General features: G+C 36.8%; 1 protein-coding gene across 1 annotated transcript in view; it reads right to left on the bottom strand.

The window, feature by feature from the left end:
- Positions 1–19,895, bottom strand: part of map3k5 (mitogen-activated protein kinase kinase kinase 5) — a 67,086-nt gene extending 47,191 nt beyond the window's left edge. Inside the window, exons 1-2 of the mRNA XM_041252320.1 lie at positions 18,770–19,895; positions 2,358–2,497 (exon numbers count right to left, since the gene is read on the bottom strand). Of these exons, the coding sequence (XP_041108254.1) occupies positions 2,358–2,497; positions 18,770–19,172 (543 nt within the window). The 5' untranslated portion in view covers positions 19,173–19,895. The remainder of the gene's footprint in view (positions 1–2,357; positions 2,498–18,769) is intronic.
- Positions 19,896–22,278: the final 2,383 nt, after the last annotated feature.

Genomic DNA, 22,278 nt, shown 5'->3' with positions numbered 1-22,278 from the left:
ATTGTAGCTAACAAAATAGTTCAATTCAGTTTCTCCACCATGCATCTGTTAATGTTATAGATCTCAAATGTGCAGTTTTGAAAGAAACACGTTCTAGCAAATATGTATTTTCATTTCAAAACAGTACACCTTGTACTACACTAGGTTTGACAAAAAAGCCATGCTTTTAGACTCTTGTACTTCCACTGTCATTCCACCCGATTACTCTGAGTCACATGTTTCTTTTAGAACTGCACATTTGAGACCAATGTCCCCCCTTTTTAGGACCCCCTAAAATACATATAAAATAGACTTATACAAGGTTTTTTAAGTAATATATATATATATATATATATATATATATATATATATATATATATAATATATATATATATATATACAGTTACAGTACCTATAGAAAGTCTACACCCCCTTGAACTTTTTTCACATTTTGTTGCATCAGTGCATCAGAGTTTCATGCATTTAAATGAAGATTTTTTTTCCCCACTTACCTACACACCATACTCCACACTGTTAAGGGGAAAAAAGTTTTTTATTGAGAAAGATTATATATTAAATACAAAACTGAAAGATCATAATTGGATAAGTCTCCACCCCCTTGAGTTAATTCTTGGCGGAAGTACCTTTGCAATTACAGCTGTGAGTCTGTTGGGATAGGTCTCTACCAACTTTGCACACCTACTTTTCGCAATATTTGACCATTTTTCTTTACCTAACTGTTCAAGCTCTGTCAAGTTCCTTGGGGAGCGTTGATGGACATCAATCTTCAAGCAATGCCACAAATTTCCGATTGGATTTAGTTCGGGGCTCTGACCGGGCCACTCAAGGACATTTACCTTTATGTTCCTAGCCACTCCAGTGTAGCTTTGGTTGTGTGCTTTGGGTTGTTGTTATGCTGAAAGGTGAACTTCCGTCCCAGTTTCAGCTTTCTAACAGAGCGCAGGAGGTTTTCCCCTCAAGGACTTCTCTGTACTTTGCTCCATTCACTTTCCCTTCTATCCTGACAAGTCCCTGCCGATGAGAAACATCCCCATAACATGATGCTGCCACCACCATTCTTCACAGTAGGGATGGTGCTCTTTGGGTGATGCACTGTGTTGGGTTTGCGCCAAACATAACACTTCGCATTTAGGCCAAAAAGTTCCATTTTAGTTTTGTCAGACCACAAAACTTTTTGCCATATGGCTACAGAATCTCCTGAGGTTTTTTTTGCATACTTCAAATGGGATTCAAGGTGGGCTTTCTTGAGTAAAATACAGGCCAGATTTGTGGAGTGCTTAGGATATTGTTGTCACATGCACACTTTGACCAGTCTTGTCCTTAAAAGTCTGTACCTCTTGCAAAGTTGCCATTGGCCTCTTGGTAGCCTCTCTGATCAGTCTCCTTCTTGCTCGGTCATCCAGTTTAGAGGGACGGCCCGATCTAGACAGAGTCTTGGTGGTGCCATACACCTTCCACTTCTTAATCGTGTTGACATTGCTCCAAGGGATATTCAAAGCCTTTGATATTTTTTTCATACCCATCCCTTGATCTGTGCCTTAACAACTTTATCCCGCAGTTCTTTTGAAAGCTCCTTGGTGCTCATGATTGAGTCTTTGCTTTGAAATGAACTTCCCAGCAGAAGGAACTGCTGAATTTATCCTGAAATCATGTGAATCACTACAATTTAACACCAGTGGAGGCCACCTAACTTGGTGTATGATTTTGAAGGCGACTGGTTACACCTGAGCTAATTTAGGTAAAATTACTTTAAAATGGCCCTATACTAAAACTGTCAAGGTAAAGAATGCAGACTTATTTTTTTCATACACATATACTCTCCTACTACTTCGCCTCCCTATATATCTTTACGACTTAATCAGACAATTTAAGTTACCTATCCTAGGCCACTAGAATGGGACTTTACACAGCTTCATTCAGCAAGGATATTCTCTTATACTCTCCTACCCTACCTGTTAGATTATAAGTCTCCTGTCTGGCTGTATTTGTTTTAGACCTTTGAACCTATCCTGTCTTATTATGCAAATTGATTTTTATTTCTGCAGCAGGTTTAACGATGGTCTGTTTTTCTGTTTTTTTTTTTCTTTTAAATGTCCCCTTTCTTTTAGGAAGCACAGGTATCAGTATACATTTTGTGCCCCTGTTACATTGTGGAACTACAGTATTTACAAGATGACAGTCATGGCTCCCATTTCCCCCATAAGGCCATTTAACTTGATTTCTCCTTTTGGTGCATAGATCAACTTGTATGTTCTTACTGTAAATACTGTTTTTATATAACCTCTAGTGGAAACATATATTGCATAATTAAAGTGAGTAATAATTGCAGTGTATTAACAATAATGTATGTACTGTACCTGTAAAGACTGAAGGGAATCTGAATTGGTGTCACAGTATAAAATGATGTTATTGGCCATGCTGAAGCTTTCCCTCACTCCAAGATGGTAGAAAAGGGAAGGCTGACGGAATGCGTCACTCATCTCCACAACAGCAATGTCTGAAAAAACACAAACAAATCCTCCTGTCAGGTAGTTTTATCTGTGGTACTTTGACACACAAAGACATAATCTAGCAGCAATGTTAACATTGTGCATTGTCTTTGAACACCATCCTTTTCACCTGCAGTGCATCTATTTTTGGCAGGAAACACTACTCAGTACATATCACTAAAACAGGACTAACCCATGTAAATGACAAACCGAATATGTAGAGCCTGTAAATAACTGCTGTTTGAACGCATACAGTAGAAACAAACGTCTATTGACTCCCGATAGTGCCAAGACTGTTACAGCAGCTGGAAAAAATGTGCTGTGCCATCTATTATTAAACACATCTAACAACCATACAGCAGTGTATATATTAACTGGCACAGACACAACTGGGATGATATAATTGGAATGGAATTCAGGGTGGTCATACTTTCCAAAAACCTTTATGAAAGAATTTGACAATACTGATTACATTTGACTAATTAAAAATACATATATGTCAGTAGCATAATCAGTTTTCCACACAATAATAAAACAATACAGTGTGCACAAGAAAAGCTTGTTTTGAAAGATCAGGGGGTGTCCCTTACTGTCTAACGTTCCACCCTGCTGCAGACAGCTCTTTTTATTACCATCAGGAAGTGGTTTTCTGTCAGAGCGAACATATGCAACATTTTATATCAGAGAAGACATATCAAAGAAGCCTCATATAATAAATGTGTTCTGTCAAACAAGATGCACTGACCATGTACCTGAGTTAGGAGAACAACAAGTCACCAATTGCTGGGAATACATGAATGAGAGGCTTTTCTTTACAACGCTTTAATTAGTTATTAGTTGGTGAACACAAAATTATTTGGGGGGGGAACAAATCTGTTTGTTCAATGCTGTAACAACTCACAATGACAAAAACTAAAACTTGGTGGTATGCTGTACATCTCGTCAGGACATTCTCTTAAACGAAATGATACCGGCAAAGGAACATTTACATAAGATAGGTTGAAAAGTGTGCATTTGTGTGACATTTTAAAATGATTGCACATTTACAGTGAATTGAGCAGTACTGAGGGGCAGAATATCAAGATGTTCCTTTATCTTATGCAGGGTAGTGTACTGAATACCAAAGAAGATATTGCTTGTATAATAATGAGTTGCACTTACAGCACAATACAAGTAAAGGTTAACAAATTCACTAAACACATTAATATTCGTGCATTAATTTCTCAAAAGATTTTTAAATTTTCAAACAAGCATCCTGTTGATCAACTTAAAAGTGCACTCTTCACTTACCACTTAACCTTCTCAAATGCATACATACATCTGCTTATCTTGTGAGCTTAAGCTTACCACAGTCTTATACACAATCTTAAATCTTAACCCTTTGCGGTCCTTTTATTCAGCACCGGTCAGGCGCGTCAGGTCCAATTTATTTTCACATGAGCTGTTTATTTTACATGCGCTGTTTAAAATTTTTATTCACAGTAAAACAGGTTTAAAAGGCACTGCATATCAACAGGAAACTCAGTACTGCATCTCCAGCCCTGCCCCACCCCTTGTTCGCTGTATTTATCACATACCTCTTCATAGTCGTGCATACTGATAAATCATCTCCTGATCACTCGTTTTATCACCAAACTCCTCAATAAAGCTATCCAAGTCATTATTTTATTACTATAACATCTCAGAAAGCTTGGCAAATGTCCACAATTCTCTTTGAGTGCTGGATTCCGGAGCAGCTATCTTGTTTGTTTATGTCCGTGTTATGTCTGTGGTGAAGGAACTATGTGTATTGCTCAGATATGCCTCCATTTTTTTTTCCAGCTTCTGTTGGCCTCACTCGACCATTGAAAGCTTTTCTCTGCTTTTTCCGGAGGAAAAGAAAGACTAGGGACCTGTGCTTGACATCTTGGCAGGTGGCCTCTGCAGTTTTTACCTTATAAAAGCAGTATGCAGTTGCGAAGCAAACTATACCTCAGTAGGGCGGCTCTCCCAGCGGCTCAGAGGGTTGGAAATGCAACGTATCACTCGTCATTTCTACAATGACAGTTAATGTATACCCAGGTCTGAATTAACAGGCTGTTCTGTATACATTTCAATATGCATTATTTTATGATTAATTACCACATTCCATAAACATTATTTAAATTGCCATTACTACACTGAAAATGGCTCATCCAATGAGTCTGCAACCTTTAAAAGACCATTGGATTTGTATGGAAAATATAAGGTCAAACAGTAAGTGAGGACACTCATACTGTGACTAATGGTATCTGCACTGTGGATTAACTAAGGACTACATATTAACTATTGTACCTACTTTCCATGCAAAAGCTTATGAGCACAAAATTGAAGAACAAAAAAGTTAATTATTCTATCTCTCTGGAATGTGGGACACCACATTCCAAAGATTCCTAATGTTCCAAGCATTGCTCTTCTGAGTTATAGTTATTACAGTATTTGTTTAATAGATTAAGATTCATTCTCGGGGAACAGCATGTATCTGACGATCATCAAGAAGTGATTACCTACTATGAAAATATGTTATTTTATGTCTGGTTGTTTTTTTTGTTTTTTAAAAACTATTAGTACAAAACAGCAAGAACTGGAACACATTGCTACTTTACTTCCCTTTATTTATTAATAGCATGATTAGTGGCAAAAATCAAGTTTCAATCACTGAAAGGAACTTAGTTTTAGACCTAATGGGGCTTTCCAGTTTTAAAAAAGACACCAAGTACGGGGAGACGGTTGAAAAATAAAAAAAGGTCTGAATCTCTCTGATAAACAGTACAGATCTTTTAAATCTAGCAGGTGGAAGTAACGTTATCAACACCTTTACAAAGTGCGTGTGACAAAGCCTAACCGCACACGCCCTGTTGAGCTTTCATAGCAAACAATCCACCCCTGAGTAGAGATCATATTGTTTGGAGAGCAGTGGGAACAATGAAAATGAACCACTGTTCGAGTAACCCTTTAACGGCATACAAGTTTGTTTTGTTTTTAAAGCAGTACCCTCTGAAAAAAGTTACTGTATCAAAAGGACTCCTAGATACCTTTAAAAATATATATAATATATATATATATATATATATATATATATATATATATATATATATATATATATATATATATATATATATAGTGGCATAGGGGGAGAAGAGCGGAAAGATGTAGTTCTGGGGTTAAAATGGATGCAGGTCTATATCAGCCAGAGTGCCTTGGGCACTGACAGGCAGGCATATAAAAGGATTAGTGGCACAAACCAGGCTTGGCCTGGATGCTTAATATCAACTCTGTTGCATACAATACAAAGCTGCATAGCATTTTTAATGTTTGTCTGAGAATTTTATTAAACATTTTCTCCAAAGAAACGTTTCACAAATGGCACCTAAGAAGAAAGGTGAGGGGATATATGGTTCTTAAAATAGACTGCATACAAATTTCAAAAAAGCTTGCAGGGATACTTTCAAAGGTTTTTTTTTTTTTTTTTTTTAAATCAAACAAGACAATTCAGCTCCTTTTGGCCTTGTTCCTATGAGAATTAGGAATGATGGCAGGACATTGGCTTCCCAAACTGACAGACATATGCAAAATATTACATTTACCATAGATTAGGCAGTACAGCACCAACTGAAGCTGATGAGATAGTTGTTCTGGAGCCAAATATTAAAAGTGCTTTCAAAAAAAATCTTCCTGTTAGAAAGAACAAACTGCAGAAGGATAACTCTACTTTGGCATAATATATTACCACGAGGGTTGGCTGAGCAATGTACTTCTTCCATATAACCAGAACCTGCTCTCTGCGCTTGTATCAACATTTCTTTCCCTGTGCATTATCTTCATAAGCCCTTTCGCTGAGCATAAGTGCATATTTTGATTTACCCTTCATCCAATGTTTTGTTTTAATAGCTGGAAAACAGCTATGATGTACTACTGTAAGTACATAACAGTAAGTGTATCATAAAACAAGAGATTACGCTGTACCAAAGCATGGGGCCTTGGCCTCAGATCAGGTTTAATAAAAACAGCTGTGCAGTTTATTAGGTTTATAAAATGCTTTTCATTATACCAATGGAATTACGACTGAAGAAAAATAAAATGCATTCATTCAAATATCCAGAATGAAGCATATCTGACTTTCAGTGATAATTATTTTAAAAGTGGAGACACTTTTCAAACTATGCCATTCCAGCAGTCCCAGCTATTGTAATGATTTGCAATGACTCGGAGATTGCTATACTACCGATGAAACAGAAATTAGTGCTTTTTGAACAGTACAAAGCTAATATGATCTTATACTATATTAATCAGCAAGCCCCTTATAAAAGTTTATCACAGTATTTGAGAAGTTTTCCCAGGCTTTTCCCATGGTTAAACTATGCATTTACCATAGATTGTCGGGTTTATTCATTTGATTTACCATACCTCACCTTTCTTTACAATGCTTACTTATGCTTTATCACACTGCTATGCTTTTATTATGATAAGCTTTCACAAGGTGACAGACTAGTTTAAGGGAAAGACAAACCTCCACCTCTCACTGTATTGAAGATTCTTCGACAGGACGTACAAGTTTATCGGTTTGACTTGACAGCTTAAGGACAGCACTGGTTGCATAATTTTCTCAGCATATCATCAGCTCAATTGCACAGAACAACCACATTTAAATCTTCCTGTCACACACGGTGTCAGACAAGAACTATAGGTTTATTATTAAAAAAAAAATGTAAAAAGTGAAACAAAAGATCATAAAAAACAGCACGGTGCAGCAGCAGCGCAAGTTACAGGCAGAAGGGGCTTCGTGGTGCAGAGCTTGTGGGACGTGTGGCCCCCTCTGGATGGAGCCCTGCTATCTGGGCGAGGTGAGCACGGCGGAGGAAAGGCTCTAACTGTAGGCGCTCGAAGCACCGGCCTCACAACCTCCAAAGACGGACTTTCCTAGTGCTGAGGGAAGGTGGCCTGGACACCTTCCTCCCCTGCCTTGAGGACCTGTGCCTTGCCTGGGCACTACACAAGGTGCTGCCCCTTTTAGGGAGCAAAGGAGCCATCTGCCCTGAAGAGGAAAAAGGGGAGGAGTGGCCATCCCCGACAGTGAGCACGAAACGGGTGCCAGCTGCATAGCCAAAGAGTGAGGAGCCACTGTCACCATTTACTGAATCCCCCACATCCCGGCCAACTACACGTCGGGAGGGCAGCTGGGACGACTACCTCAGTGCTCTTGAGGCCAGGCTCAACTGCCCCCTCCTGGAGGAGGAGGAGGGGGAGCCATCTCCAGTGCCACAGGTAGAAGCCCCGCTGTCTCCAGTGCCACACGGAGAAGCCCCGCTGTCTCCAGCGCTACAAGGAAAGGCCCACTATCAACGGTGAGGACACCCTGGTAGAAGAAGGAGGAAGTGAGAAGACCACCACAGTCCTGATCACCAACCCAACCCCAAGGATCCACATGGGGAAAGACAGACATGAGGGGAAGGGGGTTGTTTTTTAGTGAGGCGGGGTGGCTGATGGTGGCCATGTATGCTGCGCACATGAGAGGAGGAGTGTGTGTGTGGGGGGACTATTGGGTTGGCAGGGAGGGGGTCAAATTTCTCCCTGTCAAAAGATGTGGGAATGTGGCTGGAGCCACAGGCGTATAAAACAGGTGTTCATGGGTTTTTTTAGAATTAGTATTGACAATTAATGTCAGTGTTCATGGTGAAGGTTAGTGTTTGCGTGCTGTCCCGTCAGTTTGTTTATGTTTCGTAAATTTTGTAGAATCTTTTGTTTTGGCCCTTGCGCCATTTTGGTTTGTCAAGTGTGCTTCGTTAAATGTTTTGTCCATGTTGTTTTTGTTTATTTTGTAAATAAAAGTGTGCGACAGCACTTAAACCTGCAGCTTGCTTGTCTGACTCTCACTTTCTGCCCATAACAGCTTGGGTCGTGACGTCACCCTGTCACAATTATATAGGACTTAAAAGTCCAGATTTGAAAACAGTAAACTAATATTTTTATTATAAAGTATGCTATCTAGTACTGAACTAGGTTAAATAAATCAAAGTTTGCAAGCTATGCTTTCAGTGTTGCACGTTTCACCTGGAGGGTGAAACTGTCCCCACCCCCTTAAATGGCTTCCTTCCTGTCATCAACCAACCACCTACTTCTCCTATTGAGGAACATGCTTGAAGACAGTGCTGTGTAAGCCAAGTGCAAATCAATAACCTGAGAAAGGGTTTAGAAACTGAGAGCTTCCTTTAACCTGAAGCAGTACCAGATACCATATTTTAAAAGGAGAATTCAACAATTGCCAATAACATGGTAATGTTGTGACAACTAATTTAACTAATGTTCTCTTTGCTATATTATATAAATAAATCATTTACTTGAAAACAAGACATTTTGTGTTTGAATTGAAAGTGATGCTCTCGAGGAGTCGAACAGATCAAAGTTCACGTATATTTTCCTCTAGAGGAATGATCACTTTTTGACGTCACTACTGTGGCATTATGCCTTTTTTTTAATGGTTCAGGATGCAGATATAGCCTTCATCCATGTATGTATTTATATGTATTTATTTATTCATGATATATATATATATATATATATATATATATATATATATATATATATATATATATATATATATATATATATACAAAACTGAAACTTGTTTGGTGCACCTGCTCATAGACTTGAATTACCATAATCCTCAAACTCTTATTTTCTTGACTTCAGATTAATGTGAATGCGACGACTGCAGCATATGAAATGCCTAAATTTTGTAATTCCACCTTTTTCCTAATACACTGTATATAGACTCCTGGGGAATGTAATCCACAAAATTAGATTCAACCGGTTCTTACTATCCTTGCACATTTATGGCAACTCTTTAAAAATAATCCATGAGATAATCCCTAGTTAATGACAGGTTTATCACTTAATGGCACAAGATGAAATCTTACGGTTTGAGGTTATGCTTTTAAATTGTGCTTTACTGTTTAGAATTTATAATAAACATAACACATTTGCAGCTGGTTTTTACCTTACATACAATAATTTAACAATACGTAGTCCAAAATTAGTGCTAATCAGGGTCTGTGAAACCAGCCAAAAGTGATTTCAATAAACAGTACAGGATAAACAACGGCAAGAGTTGAATCAGTGAAACTATCCTAATTGAAACTTGTTCCATAACGAGATACAATTAATTGTTAATCTGGTAATTGGATTTGGTTTGTGCTCCTTTATTATGCTTAGTTCAAACAGTTAAAATGTTTTTTTTTTCTTGCATTGCTGCAATGTTACCATGAGCTCCTCGGAGTTTGAGTTTGAAATATCTGTTTGTGTCTGTTGTAAGTGAAGATAGTAGCAAACACTATGTTTTAGATGTAGAACATGAAAAGTTGCATTACAAAAATAAAAATGCAAAAAACAAAGAAATGTGAACCAGGAATGGAGAGGAAAGTTATTGATAGTTTTGCCAAACCTAAAACAGATGTAAAAAGCTTGTTTGAACAGTGGTTAAAGCCAGGAACAAAATGCAAAAAGCTGAGTTTAAATCTGATGTCAGTGTAATTGATGGAGGTTTACAAAGTAATGATGAAATTGCTTTTATTAATTGCTGAAAAAAAAGGAATGAAAAACTACATCTCCCAGAATGTGACAGCTATCCAATATCATTGATTGACTGGCAGTTAGTTAAACTAATACACCTGTTCATAATTGAACAAGCCAGACAGGTATAAGCCAGGTTAAAAAAAAAACAGCTCTGTGGGAAGATAAGGAACTGTGTATAGATCTGAATGCGTTGGGCGTTAAAAGAAGTCCAATATATATACAATTAGTGATGTGTATTTAAAGCCAGTAGACCAGATGCGCATTTGACTAAAGATACAGTAGGGATCCTAATAAGTTTAGTTAGCGCTCCAAAACATGAGCTAGGGTTTATGTTTGTTTTGCATTGCTTGTTAAAATAAACCGTGTTCCCACTGGAAAAGGGAAACCAGAGAACGATAAAACATACAGGTATCGTGTTAAGAAGCCAGAACTGTGTTCAAGATTATACTGTAAATAAAGAAGCTTTGAAAGAATTTGTAATTATATATAAAAAATTTTAGATAAATAATTGTATTACCCTACTTTTAGCAATCAATATGTAATGCTAAATTGAAATCGCAAGCCCTTTTCTAAGTGTTACGTTTGAAATGTGCAATACTAATTAATTAATTGTTGAAATGATTGTTGTGTAATGAAATTGCATTAGTTTTTCTGTTGAATTGGTCTGACGTTAACAAATCCACAGTTTTAATCAACAATATATCTGCCTCGTACTCCCCTTCTCTTCATAGTCACTCGGCCACTTTTAGTTAGTAAATTTGTAGAATTAATCAAGAGTTAACATCTGCTCTTAATGTAATATTTCTTACAGTAATGATCCCTTATTTGTATAAACGTGTATTAATATTGATGTATTTTCTCACACATTGTTTTTATTCAGCGTGAACTCACACAGTTCAAATATTTAAGACTGAAGGATGAAACAACAAATCAAGTTCAAAGCTACTTTGCAGCTTGTAACATTCTTTGTCTAAAATCCATACCGTAGCTTCTCTGACGCACTCACTAGATACTGAACTGTATAAAGAAGTGTGCTACTTGGCAGTGCAGACAGCCATACAAGTCCTTAACTACGCATTCCACTTGAACAGCTTCTCCAAGACAAAGAATGTATTTTGGAACATGTTTTTTTTTTTTTTTTTTTAATTATTATTTTTTTATTTACTCAACAGCATTCATTTTAATAGCACAAAGTCTTCCAGTACAAAATGCAGCGTGCTTGGCCTGTACAGATCAAGCCCCAGCAGAAGACTTTACTTAATGAAATTTTTCCTTATTAGCCTTATTTTGTATATATTTGGGTTATTGCGTATGTGCATATATAGTATTATTAACATATATGGATATTCAAATAATTTAAACAGAACTAGATTAAAATTCGGCTGCTTTTTGGTACTTAACTGCCAGTGCTATTATAGACCCTTCAACCCTTTTACTGCATGGATGGCACTGGTGCCATCTTGCCTGGTAGTTTAAACATATACAATTATCCAGTTGTGTACCTAAAATTTGTTTTCAATGTTTTGCTATTTCACATACACATGACTATCCTTCAAATAATGTAGACCTATATTTAAATGTCCTTTTTTAATTTGCAGCTTAGTTAAAAAAAAAACAAAAAAAAAAAACATATAACATATACCACATTACACATAATCACATATTCTATGACCATACATGAAAAAAGGAAATTTGATTCTATGCTTAAAATTGCAACACTTTAAAATGCAACAGTGCAATACACATTCTGACTCCTTCCATACCTTCAGTGTATATGCATTGCTAATGTATATAGACATTTCAATGACAGTTGCTGTTTTGTAATTCGGTGTTATTCCCCCCCAAAACATCAACGCTAAAAATGAACACACAAATCGGTAGACAATTGTTAGTTTTGCTCAAATCCTTACACCAAAAAAAAAACAAACTAGCAAGTAGGTATGTATGACATGGTTCATGACATTTTCATTTATTTTTGTGTAATACCTTCACTACCTTATGTAGTTCTGCTTTTTAAACTAGTAAAACTTGTGCTTTCACAAAAGGGTTTGGAATGTGTATGCTTTAAAACAGCATACTTTTTAACTTTCCTGAATCGAGTGAATTAGAACCAGTGCTGTGTAATAATAATATCCAATTCTCCATGAAAATCTAAATTTCTGAAAGAATACTATTTTTAGCATTTAAAAATGCACTGATTAAACATTCACTTCACCAGCGGACAACTTGTTATATGTAAACCCAGTTGAACTTGCTTTCTCTAAATTATGAAACACACAGCATAGAGGGTTTTTTTTTTTTTTTTTTTTTTTTTTTTTTTTTTTTTTTTTTTTTTTTTTTTTAAAAAAAGCTTTAATTACAGGACACAAACAAGCACTATATTTAACTCTTGTTAACAAGGTGACAGACTTTAGTAAAAACACCCTGAATATTAATTTTTTGCCAAAATTACCCCTTGTATTTTTTCGTTGTGAAAGTTTGTTTTTAAATTGGATTTGACAATGGAAAAGTGACCTATTTTTTATTTTGTAACAATTAGTGTGTCAATCCCCTAGAAAACATTTTTTTTGTTTTTTTTAAATTAACATTTCATCAACATAATTGGCTCTCTGTATTTATATTTTGTTTTATGAATGAGTGTGAAATTGCCTTGGTGCCCTTGGGTTGGATTTACGTTTTACCTTTCTGCCACCTAGAACTGCCTTGGTGCCCCAGAAACTTCACACCCAACAGAGGCAACATTGCCTTGCCCTTCATGACCTTAACTTCATGCCCTGACATTCCATTACACAAGTGCACATACTTTTCCTCTGAGTTATCTAAATTGCATTCCATAATGCATGTGCTCACCGGAATGAATGTATTCCAGCCAGCGTATTTTCCATTAAGATGCAAGAGCGAGAAAGCATCTGGAAAGTGCAAGAGGATTATGTATAGACAACAGAAATGTGGTTACTAGTGCCAACTTTCCAAAGCATTGGCATTCGTTTGTGTTGTAAATATACTCATACATTTATGTTTGAAATAACTTCTGAAAACATAGTTAAACCTTAAAAGGGTCAAACATCTAGGATTTCTAAAGAACATAATGTAGAACATCACACAAATTTACAAACCTTAATGGAAAAAAAGTCATAGAAGTTATGTAATGTCATGCTTATTATTTAAATATATCTTGACAACTGCCTATCCAATATGGATTGTTATTGCTGTGTTACCTGTTTGACAATGTGGGCAATAATCCTTACACTGCATTGCACAGTGCATTAGAGCGGCCATATTGAAAAGAGCTTTGAAACAGACTTTGAAGTTATAAGTGTAAAAAGTTGTCAGTGTAAAAAGTTGTCAGGATGTTAACAATGACAAGAATAAATAAAGGTACGTTATATAAACAGTTGTAGCAACACGTGGGGATGTGTAATGTTACATTTTTCGGAACCCCGCTAATCTTTAATACAGTATTTTATTAACAGTGTGAAGGACTTGCTCGTGGGCTGAAAAAAGCTGCACTAATTCTTATTTTTTTCACCACCGACATGACAGCCAATGATGATTTAATTGATTTATAAAGTGAGTTACGATGTTTAAGAAAATACAAAGTCATTTTCTTCAATTAACAGCTTTAATATAATACAGGCAGGTAATCATGTCCCAAGCACCGAACAGACAGATTCAAAGTTCTTACGACTTTACAAGAAGTTAAAAACCCCTTAACACAGGGTGGTTCCCCTACCCTGTCTCTGGCACTTAGCTAATGGTAAAGCAACCTGTTATTGGGTGTTGGTACTTTTACATGCCCCCCACCCAGCTAAAGCCTGCATTTCAAAGGGTACTTTGAAATTCAAAGCAACCTGATCTTATCCTGTTTCCCCATGCAGACAGGGTGTTGGCAGTGTGTGAGATTACTGGGGGAAAGATAGTTAAGGACTTAGTCCTTTTTACTATAACAAGAGAATTGCAAAATGGTTAAAAATGTCCGCCCATGTTGTTGCATGCTCTGAGTGAGATACTTAAGGGACAGAAAAATTCCGGTTTTCTCAATGCACATACATAGACAGAAAGGCAAGTAGTGAGTGTGTACCCCAATTGAGACATGTACAAAATATGTGACGATATGTGTTGAGGTAGCCTTGCAAATGGCTTGTCATCATGAAATGACTATTTATATTAACCAGCTATTGTTGTGATTATTATCTTGGATGTGTCCGTTTTTTTCCCCCAGCTGCCAGCAGTTGCTCATTGGAGAAGGTGCTGTTGGCTAATTTAACCATCTTCTCAAGAATATGCAACTTCTGATGACCTTACCACTCGCTCCCACTTCCTTTGCTAATCCTTATGAACTAACAGCATATAGGAGATTTATAAATTTAGTCACTCAAGAGTATGGACTGTGCTCTTTAAACAGACAGATAATTTAAAACAAGCAGAATATCTGCTGTTATTTCTCTTTTCCATGTTATAACAAAAGTGCTCCCAGTATTAAGAGTGAAATGAAAAACAACTGTTTTTGACTAACTGAAAATGTTGCTTATGACACAGAACAATAAAAATGATTACCAATTCATGTAGATATAAATTGCTGATATTTTGTTGCATGCCGTTACGAATATCATATTTCAATGATAAACATTCAGGAACATTTTTGTTTACTTGTATTCACAATTGCGTACTTCAATTCCGTTCAGCCAAACAATGCATTATAAACTAGAAAACTGGGGAAGTATTCATGAAAAGAAACAACTGTCGTCTTTTTTTTTTTTTTTTTTTTTTTAAAGCAGTCCAGGAGACCTGTAATGAAAGCACCACAGTTGTCTATTTTGAAGCCAGTACTGTATGTTCTAACATTCCTGTTATCATAGACAGTACGATGCAAATATTGCAGTAGTATAACAGCTGTCAGAGATGTGGCCAGACCATATTGAAACACCTGCCACAACACTATACTGTCAACAATGGCAGTCAGGTAAGGTATTAAATTTGGAGACTGCAAGATGTTACAATTGAATAAAGCTCTAGAATAAATCAAGTTGCAGTGTCCATCAAATCCTTGGACTCATTGGCTACATTTACAACAAAAACAGGGGTACAGTAGCACACCCATGGCATTTCCAAAATCTAGAAAACTATAGTATATGGACAGTGTTTTTACATCAAAATTCTAGAAAAAGAACGCTCCATTCTGGGTGCCAGAAGCCGTAGTAAATATAGGCACTGACAGACTATCTGCAAATTTGCCACTTAATTAAACTGGGGAAATTGGGGGTTGACATTTGGGAGTCTGTTCTCCAGAATAACCCATTTCCTTGTGAAACTGAGTAATTTGTTAGTCTTGTTTACGGAAGCAGCTTCCAAGCAAACAGCTTTTAAATTAGTGTCTCAGGTATCGATTATCAGCAAAAAATAATCAGTGAATAACGCCATCCTTAAATCACAGTTTTAACTCATTACTCATTTTGTGACTTTCTCTCTAAGCACAGTAGCAGTTCTCACGTTGCTAAAGAATGTCCTTCTCTTTGTTGCTTGTCATTCTCTGACTTGAGTTTTTGATTAAATAATTTCTACTTTTTTTGACAGACAATATGATCAACCAGGTATACTGTTTTAAAAGCTCTTGCAAATATGACACGTAATTAACAGCAAACATTGAGTCAGATTCAAAGCTACAAAGTTCAGCACATTTATGCACAAAATAAATGCAGACAGCTGCACCTTTTAAAATCAATTATCTTATGTTGATGTTTTTGTTGATCTGCATGCTGGCAGAGTCTATTCCAAACTATACAGGTGTATTACCAGTTTGCTTGTTTGTCTGTTTGTTTGTTTGCCGTGCTCGGGAAAGGTGCACAATTGACAGCACTGGAAGAGTCCTGCACTATTCTTAGCAAGAAAATCTGTTAAAGAAAGACGGCACCATGCTAGTACAGAAAAACAAAGCATTAATAGTAATGTTTTTTTTTTTCCTTTGTCAAGGTATACAACTTTATTTCAAAGAACAAAGATTGGAAAAAGGCTTAAAGTAAAATAGCTAATTTTTAAGATGGTCACTTTAAAAACTGATAGCAGTAAGTTTTCTGGCGATAAGACATAAAATGCAGTATTAAGCCAAATGCAAATATATTGTTGATACAAAGAATTCAGAAAAGGGACCTCTGCATGTCAAGTCACATCACACATTTTATTAAAAACAGTAAAACGCACAAAAAAAAAGCCAGAAACACTTTAACACTTATGTTACATTTCCTAGCACAGGATCTCTTTTGTTATTTAATTTTTTAAATTTAATTTTATATTTAGGTGTGTTTATTAATTTTCCTCTGATTTTCTCCCAATTTGAAATGCCCAATCACTTTTCCCCTCACTGCAGCAATTACCCATCTGGCTCCGATCCCACGACCAAGCCAGCTTCCTTTTTCAATCAGACACTCCAGAGCGGACATCAGCGAGCTACCGAAATCTGGAGGACAAAGGCCAGCTTTGTAGGTGTCCACCTTTGAACTCACTGGGCTCCTGGCCAGCAGGATTCGCGGCAGCGTGATGAGGAGAAACAATCCCTGACTGTTTTGCCTCCCTAACCCATGGGAGCGCCAGAGCCAATGCGACACTCCCTTTGGAGTCCCCAGTGAAGACAATCCTACTCCGTCCAGCCAGGACGCAAACCTGCGTTGTTTGACCTGCCCTGTGCACCACGCAACTGGGCTTCTACCAGGTGAGCCATTCGGGGACCCCAGGATCTGTTTTAATACATTTAAAATCAAGATCATTAGCAGACTGAACGGGATGAATGTATGAACGGTGCTGTCAAGAAAATCCACTCAACCAGGTGACAGTAAATTGCCACATTACCTTTTCAATAAGAGACACTAAATAACAGAACATGACATCTACAGTATCATGGAATGACAGCACATGTAAAAAGCGCTAAAGGAAAGCTAAATCAACTAACTTTGACAAACAATTAACACCAAAGACACCAACCAAGCAACCATCTCTTCAGTCTGTAAAACACTCCATTAAGGTTTAGCTATGCAGTGGCCACTATGGTCTTTAATTTGTATTATTAACTGGAGCTAAAAACTGTAGCCATGGGTTCTTTTAAGAGACAATGTGTGCCCCTGCCATACACCTTTCTAAAGCTTCTGGAAAATCTACATTTCCTTGCAAACAGAAACAGACAAACACTTCCTTATAACCATGAATGTAGGCTGATCTCAAACTTCTAACCAAATCTGTATGAAACAGAGATATTACAGTTCAGCTTAATATTTGACCTCTTGCTACAGGCAAAGGTGGTTGTTGTAAGCTAATTGTATCATTCTTTGTCCACCTGTTGGTGTTGACATACATCAGGAAATTAGCTGAACAATCTGGGAGGATTCAATTAGTACTTCCCAGGTCTCAGGCGGATTTAAGGAACGCTAGTAGGTATTGAGTTATCATGATCTAAAAGCAAAAGGAAAAATATCTCTAAACTGCCAGGTGAACACTATCAACTCAATCTATTCCAACAGCCCAGAGGTTCCCAACCAAACAGACCTAATCTTTCTACCAGATAAGAGAGGAATGTGGTGTAAACAGTGCTATAGAAGTGTTGAAGTTCACTATTAGTAAACACAATAATAAGGTTCTATCCTTTGCAGTTCAATCAAATATATGGATTCAATGATGCTGTGTCCAAAACTCCCTTTTGCAACGCAATATGGGGTCAACCATAGCAATACAAGACTACTGACGTGGAGTTACTGATTGATGGGTTCTCTTGCTGTACTGATTAAAGAATAACATAATGTTTGCAATCACACTGTGGGTCCACACCTCTGGAGAGATTAGGCTATTGTTTGAAAACATTTTTTTTTTTCCTCACTTGGTCACTTTCAACTGCTTACATAGTGATTCATACACAAGAGTGCAATGCTAACTAGGAAGATTCCCCTAACTGTACATTCTTTTGATCGCTCAGATACCCGCGGCCATAGGCAAACAGATATACAATAAGCAGTCAGCATGTTAAAATGACAAATACTGGTGCAGGTGTAATTAAGCTATCTATGGATCTGGTCTTACTACAGCAGGGGCAGCCCAAGTTAAATACTGGTCTGACACAGCCAGTGTGGCAGTGTTTTTACAGTGAGCCCCTGCCCTACATAGACAAGAAGCATGAAAAAGTACCAGGTGGCGCACAATAAAGGAAAATTAAATATATTTTAGTTTTGCACTTTTTAGGCATGCATTATTTTCATTGAACTCTCCAGGGTAGTTCTCTCACTATTTATTTGAATAATTAAAATATGACACCTGGTGACAAAAAATAAATGACTGGTATTCTTCCAATAACACGTGATGTTTTCCGCAATTTTAAAAGATAAGATACAACCCTCTGCGATTCAAGAAACGTATTAAAATGTAGGACAGCTCAACGTTCAAAAAAAGAGGATGGGTGGATCTGGGGCTCCCATTTTGCAAAGTATTAAATCCTGACAATGGAACAGCTCAGATTGGTTTTACATGTATGCATTGTTCATTGTAGTTTCTGAAAACCAGCATCCAGACCGTCAGAACCATCAACAAAAAGGCCAGTACTACTGCCAGGTAAGAGGGTCAAAAACTCTCAAAACAACCAACGGTCATGACGGTGTTGCTGATAGTTCTGACCATTTCTACAACAAACAGAGAATGTACTTGGTGGCACTCACCTGCATTATAAAAACGATCTAGCACTTTGGTTTCACCAAAGTCGAGCTTTCCAAAGTGAAGAATTTCCAGCGTTGTGCCTCCGTTGTCGCATGCCTCTTTCAAACACTGAAGAGCCATATTCTCGTGCATTTGGGTCGTCTCATTGATGACATATGCCACCGTAATTGCTCTGTTTTTAGTTTTACCTACTGTCAAGAGGCCGCCACTTGTTTTGGGGCAATTGTGACTAGTCAGACTGTCACTGGCAGTAGGATCTTGCCAGTACGTGCCTGCTGCAGCAACAGTGTTGGCATTGTTTGACTCACTATCTCCATAGGTGCATGCAGGTTCGCTGATATCATCTCCTGTAGAAGGCCAGAAAGAAGGCACTGAAAATGTTATTCCTTCCATGTCGTGGCTCATTTTTATTTATTTATGTTTTTAAAGACAACAAAAATACGATTGTTACCTATTTCCAGAGAACATCCGCTCTCGTTTTAACACACTTATCCGTGTTCAAAGTTTGCATTCATGTATGTTACGCATTTTGTGTCTAAAATTAGTAAATGCTGCGTTCATCCAATGCTTTCTTTACCCAAATCGTTTGGTTTTGGTATGCAGGAAATACCGTGGTAACATGTCTTTAGTCGGCTTCAGGATTGCCAGACTGTGTCATCCATCCATGCACGTTACAGTCACAAGTGTGCCAAGAACAACTTCAGCTGTTCACTTTGTTTTATTTAATGACTGCCATGCAACTGCAATAACAAAATCTGAGCAACTGGTCTTCAATCTCAATTTACAACGTATTCCAAAAGTCCTTTTCGTTGAGAATGGCTTTAAAAGCTTTTATAAAAACACGTTTTCCTCCACGTTGTCACGCTGTTTGTTATCTCGTTTCCCCTTGTTATTTGTAATTTCAAACTTCACAGGATTGAAACGTGTTCCATTCCAGCAGCCTTTAGGTTTTAATGTGATACTGTATTCCCTTTCGAAGCCATTTAGCGAGAAATCAACTTCAATGTTATTCTATTTATTACATTTATGAAATCCACACAGGCCTGTGTTAAAGTTACAAAATATTAAACTTACAACTACAATAGCAGTCACCCAATCCTCTCTTACGCCGGTGGTGGTGTTGTCAGATACACACACTTCACACAGGCTCAACTTTACTTGGGGCGGGTACATTACCAAAAAAGGAACGGGGCCTGGCCTGGGCTCTTAAAGCTAAAGTACAGGTCTTGTTTACGCAAAACTACAGCTAGTAAAGTAGGAAAGAACCCCTGCTTAACATTTTAAAATGTAATATATCATTTTTAGATAGATATTTCGATAGAGGATGCACCATGAACTTTGACATGTGTATTCAATAATTAGGCCAGACCAGTGTCATCCAACAGTCATGTACAATTTTACATCTTTATGGTCAGTATACTACCTTGAAATCAGCTTGCCTCTTCATCACTCTGTTAAAGCCAACTAGGCATGCTTCTAGCAGCAATAGGAAGGTATATATGAGAGTATTTAACAGTAACAGAATCAAAACACAAATGGATTGGCACTTATAGCTGTACATAAAACATCTTCGAGGCAATATTTTTATGTTCCGGTGTATTCATTTGTTTCCATTAATTTGCATTACTTAAAAATATGCTTTCCATTTGCTGGGGTTGGAAGTCATAAAGTGACATTGTAGGTATAGTCTAAAGTAGAATGGCACGCCTAAGAATGTTGTGCCTCAACCACAGGCATGCATAGCATTGAGCTGCAAAAGCTATTCACAAACCTAATCAATATTTTGTTACAATGTTGGTGAAACAGATAATTAAAAAGCAGCAAAATGTTTGTTTTTTTGAAGTGGTTATCTTAAATTATAAGGGAGAACAGATTGAAAACTGTTACCCTGACTTCTATCCTTCATCACTACAGACAACTAGTACAATAACCCGAGGACATTTTTACAAAATAACCTGACATCAACAGTCACAAGTTTCTGGGAACAAGCAACTAATTCAACTTTTTATTTTAGATAAATTGAAACATTCTCAGAACAAATATCAACTTTTACAGATGTGCTGTTTCATAGGACCAGTTGCTTGCTACCAGGAATCAATAAGAAAAGGACAGCAAACATGTACAGAATATAACTATTTAAAATTTGATAAATCAAAATACGCAAATATTCAAGAAATCAATTTTGCATCCTTCCGGGGTTATTCAATTCATCTGAAAAAAAAAAAAAAAATGGGACAATGGGACCTATTTGAATTATTTTAGGCACTGGTGGCATTTTTATCTGCCAAAGCTCAGATCTATTAAATAGACCGCACATGGTTCTTGGCAAGATACATTTGAAAAATAGGGTCTCAAAATTATTCGATTATGCTGAATACAGATATTTCCAAGGAAATATTGGTGCTGGATATTAAAACAAATTCTGTATACACCTACTGGCAAATAAATGGCTTTTTAACACCAGTCAGAACATTGACGATTTAAAGATGACCTACCACCCATTTGCCAAAATGTTAGATGCTCCTGTCATACACAAATCAATCACTTTTTAATAATAAAAAAAACATATACAGTATATAAAAGTTTAGGTAAACGTCTAACACATTGATTTTTTGTTTTTATTGTAAGCCAGCTTTTGAAGCATAATTGTGTTTTTTGGGGTTATTTTTCACAAAAATACCAAATCATGCTGTACATAAACCAGTAATTTCATTCAATTTACTTTGATTGGTTGATTAAATATAGCCCATCAAGTTTAAGTTTACAGTAAAACAAATGTGTCTTATTTCCAGGACACCACTAATACTACTCTGTAAAGCTAAATGTTCTAGACTATTCTTTCGAATCACAAAAATGCCACTAAAGTCTTAAAAAAAAAAAAAAAAAGGTACATACCAAAATGTGTTTAATATGTTGTACATTATGTTTAATTCTTACACACTTGATTTGCAGTGGGGCAATGCTGATAGTATTTTTGCAAGAAATAATTAATGTTTAATTGTAATGTATTTGCCCTAGATTGTCTTATATGGTCTGTCGCTCCATCTGATGCATATTGAATACTGAGGACTTTGTACTGCAAAAGGAATGTAAACAGACCTAGAGGGCAAGGATGGGTATTTGGAAATATGATTGTGTCTGATACATGTGAGCTAACAATGCCTGCAATTTGTTTAAGGACAATCTTAACATTAAGTGCTGAAATCACATGACTAGGTTAATCTGGCTTCTTTAAGAAGGCAGTCATGTTAACACACCATGATGTCACCGCCCACGCTGCAAACAGACGTCATAGTCTAATAGATGGCAGGATTGTTTGTTTAAAAAAAAACATTTTACTCAAACTTATTTCTGGTAACTTAAATAATTTAACATAAACAAAGCCACATTTAGCCTAAAATACAAGTGCCACTGTACTGAATAAGAAGCACTGAGGTTTCCAACAATAGACATATTGAATATATCCAACTCCAGTAATGCCAGTGTAAGCTTTATTTCTATACACTTTACT

The sequence above is a fragment of the Polyodon spathula genome, chromosome 6 (genome assembly GCF_017654505.1).
Source record: "Polyodon spathula isolate WHYD16114869_AA chromosome 6, ASM1765450v1, whole genome shotgun sequence".
Classification (NCBI taxonomy): Eukaryota; Metazoa; Chordata; class Actinopteri; order Acipenseriformes; family Polyodontidae; genus Polyodon; species Polyodon spathula.
The sequence above is the reverse complement of the archived record's forward strand: the minus strand, read 5'-3'. Positions and strand labels throughout refer to the sequence as shown.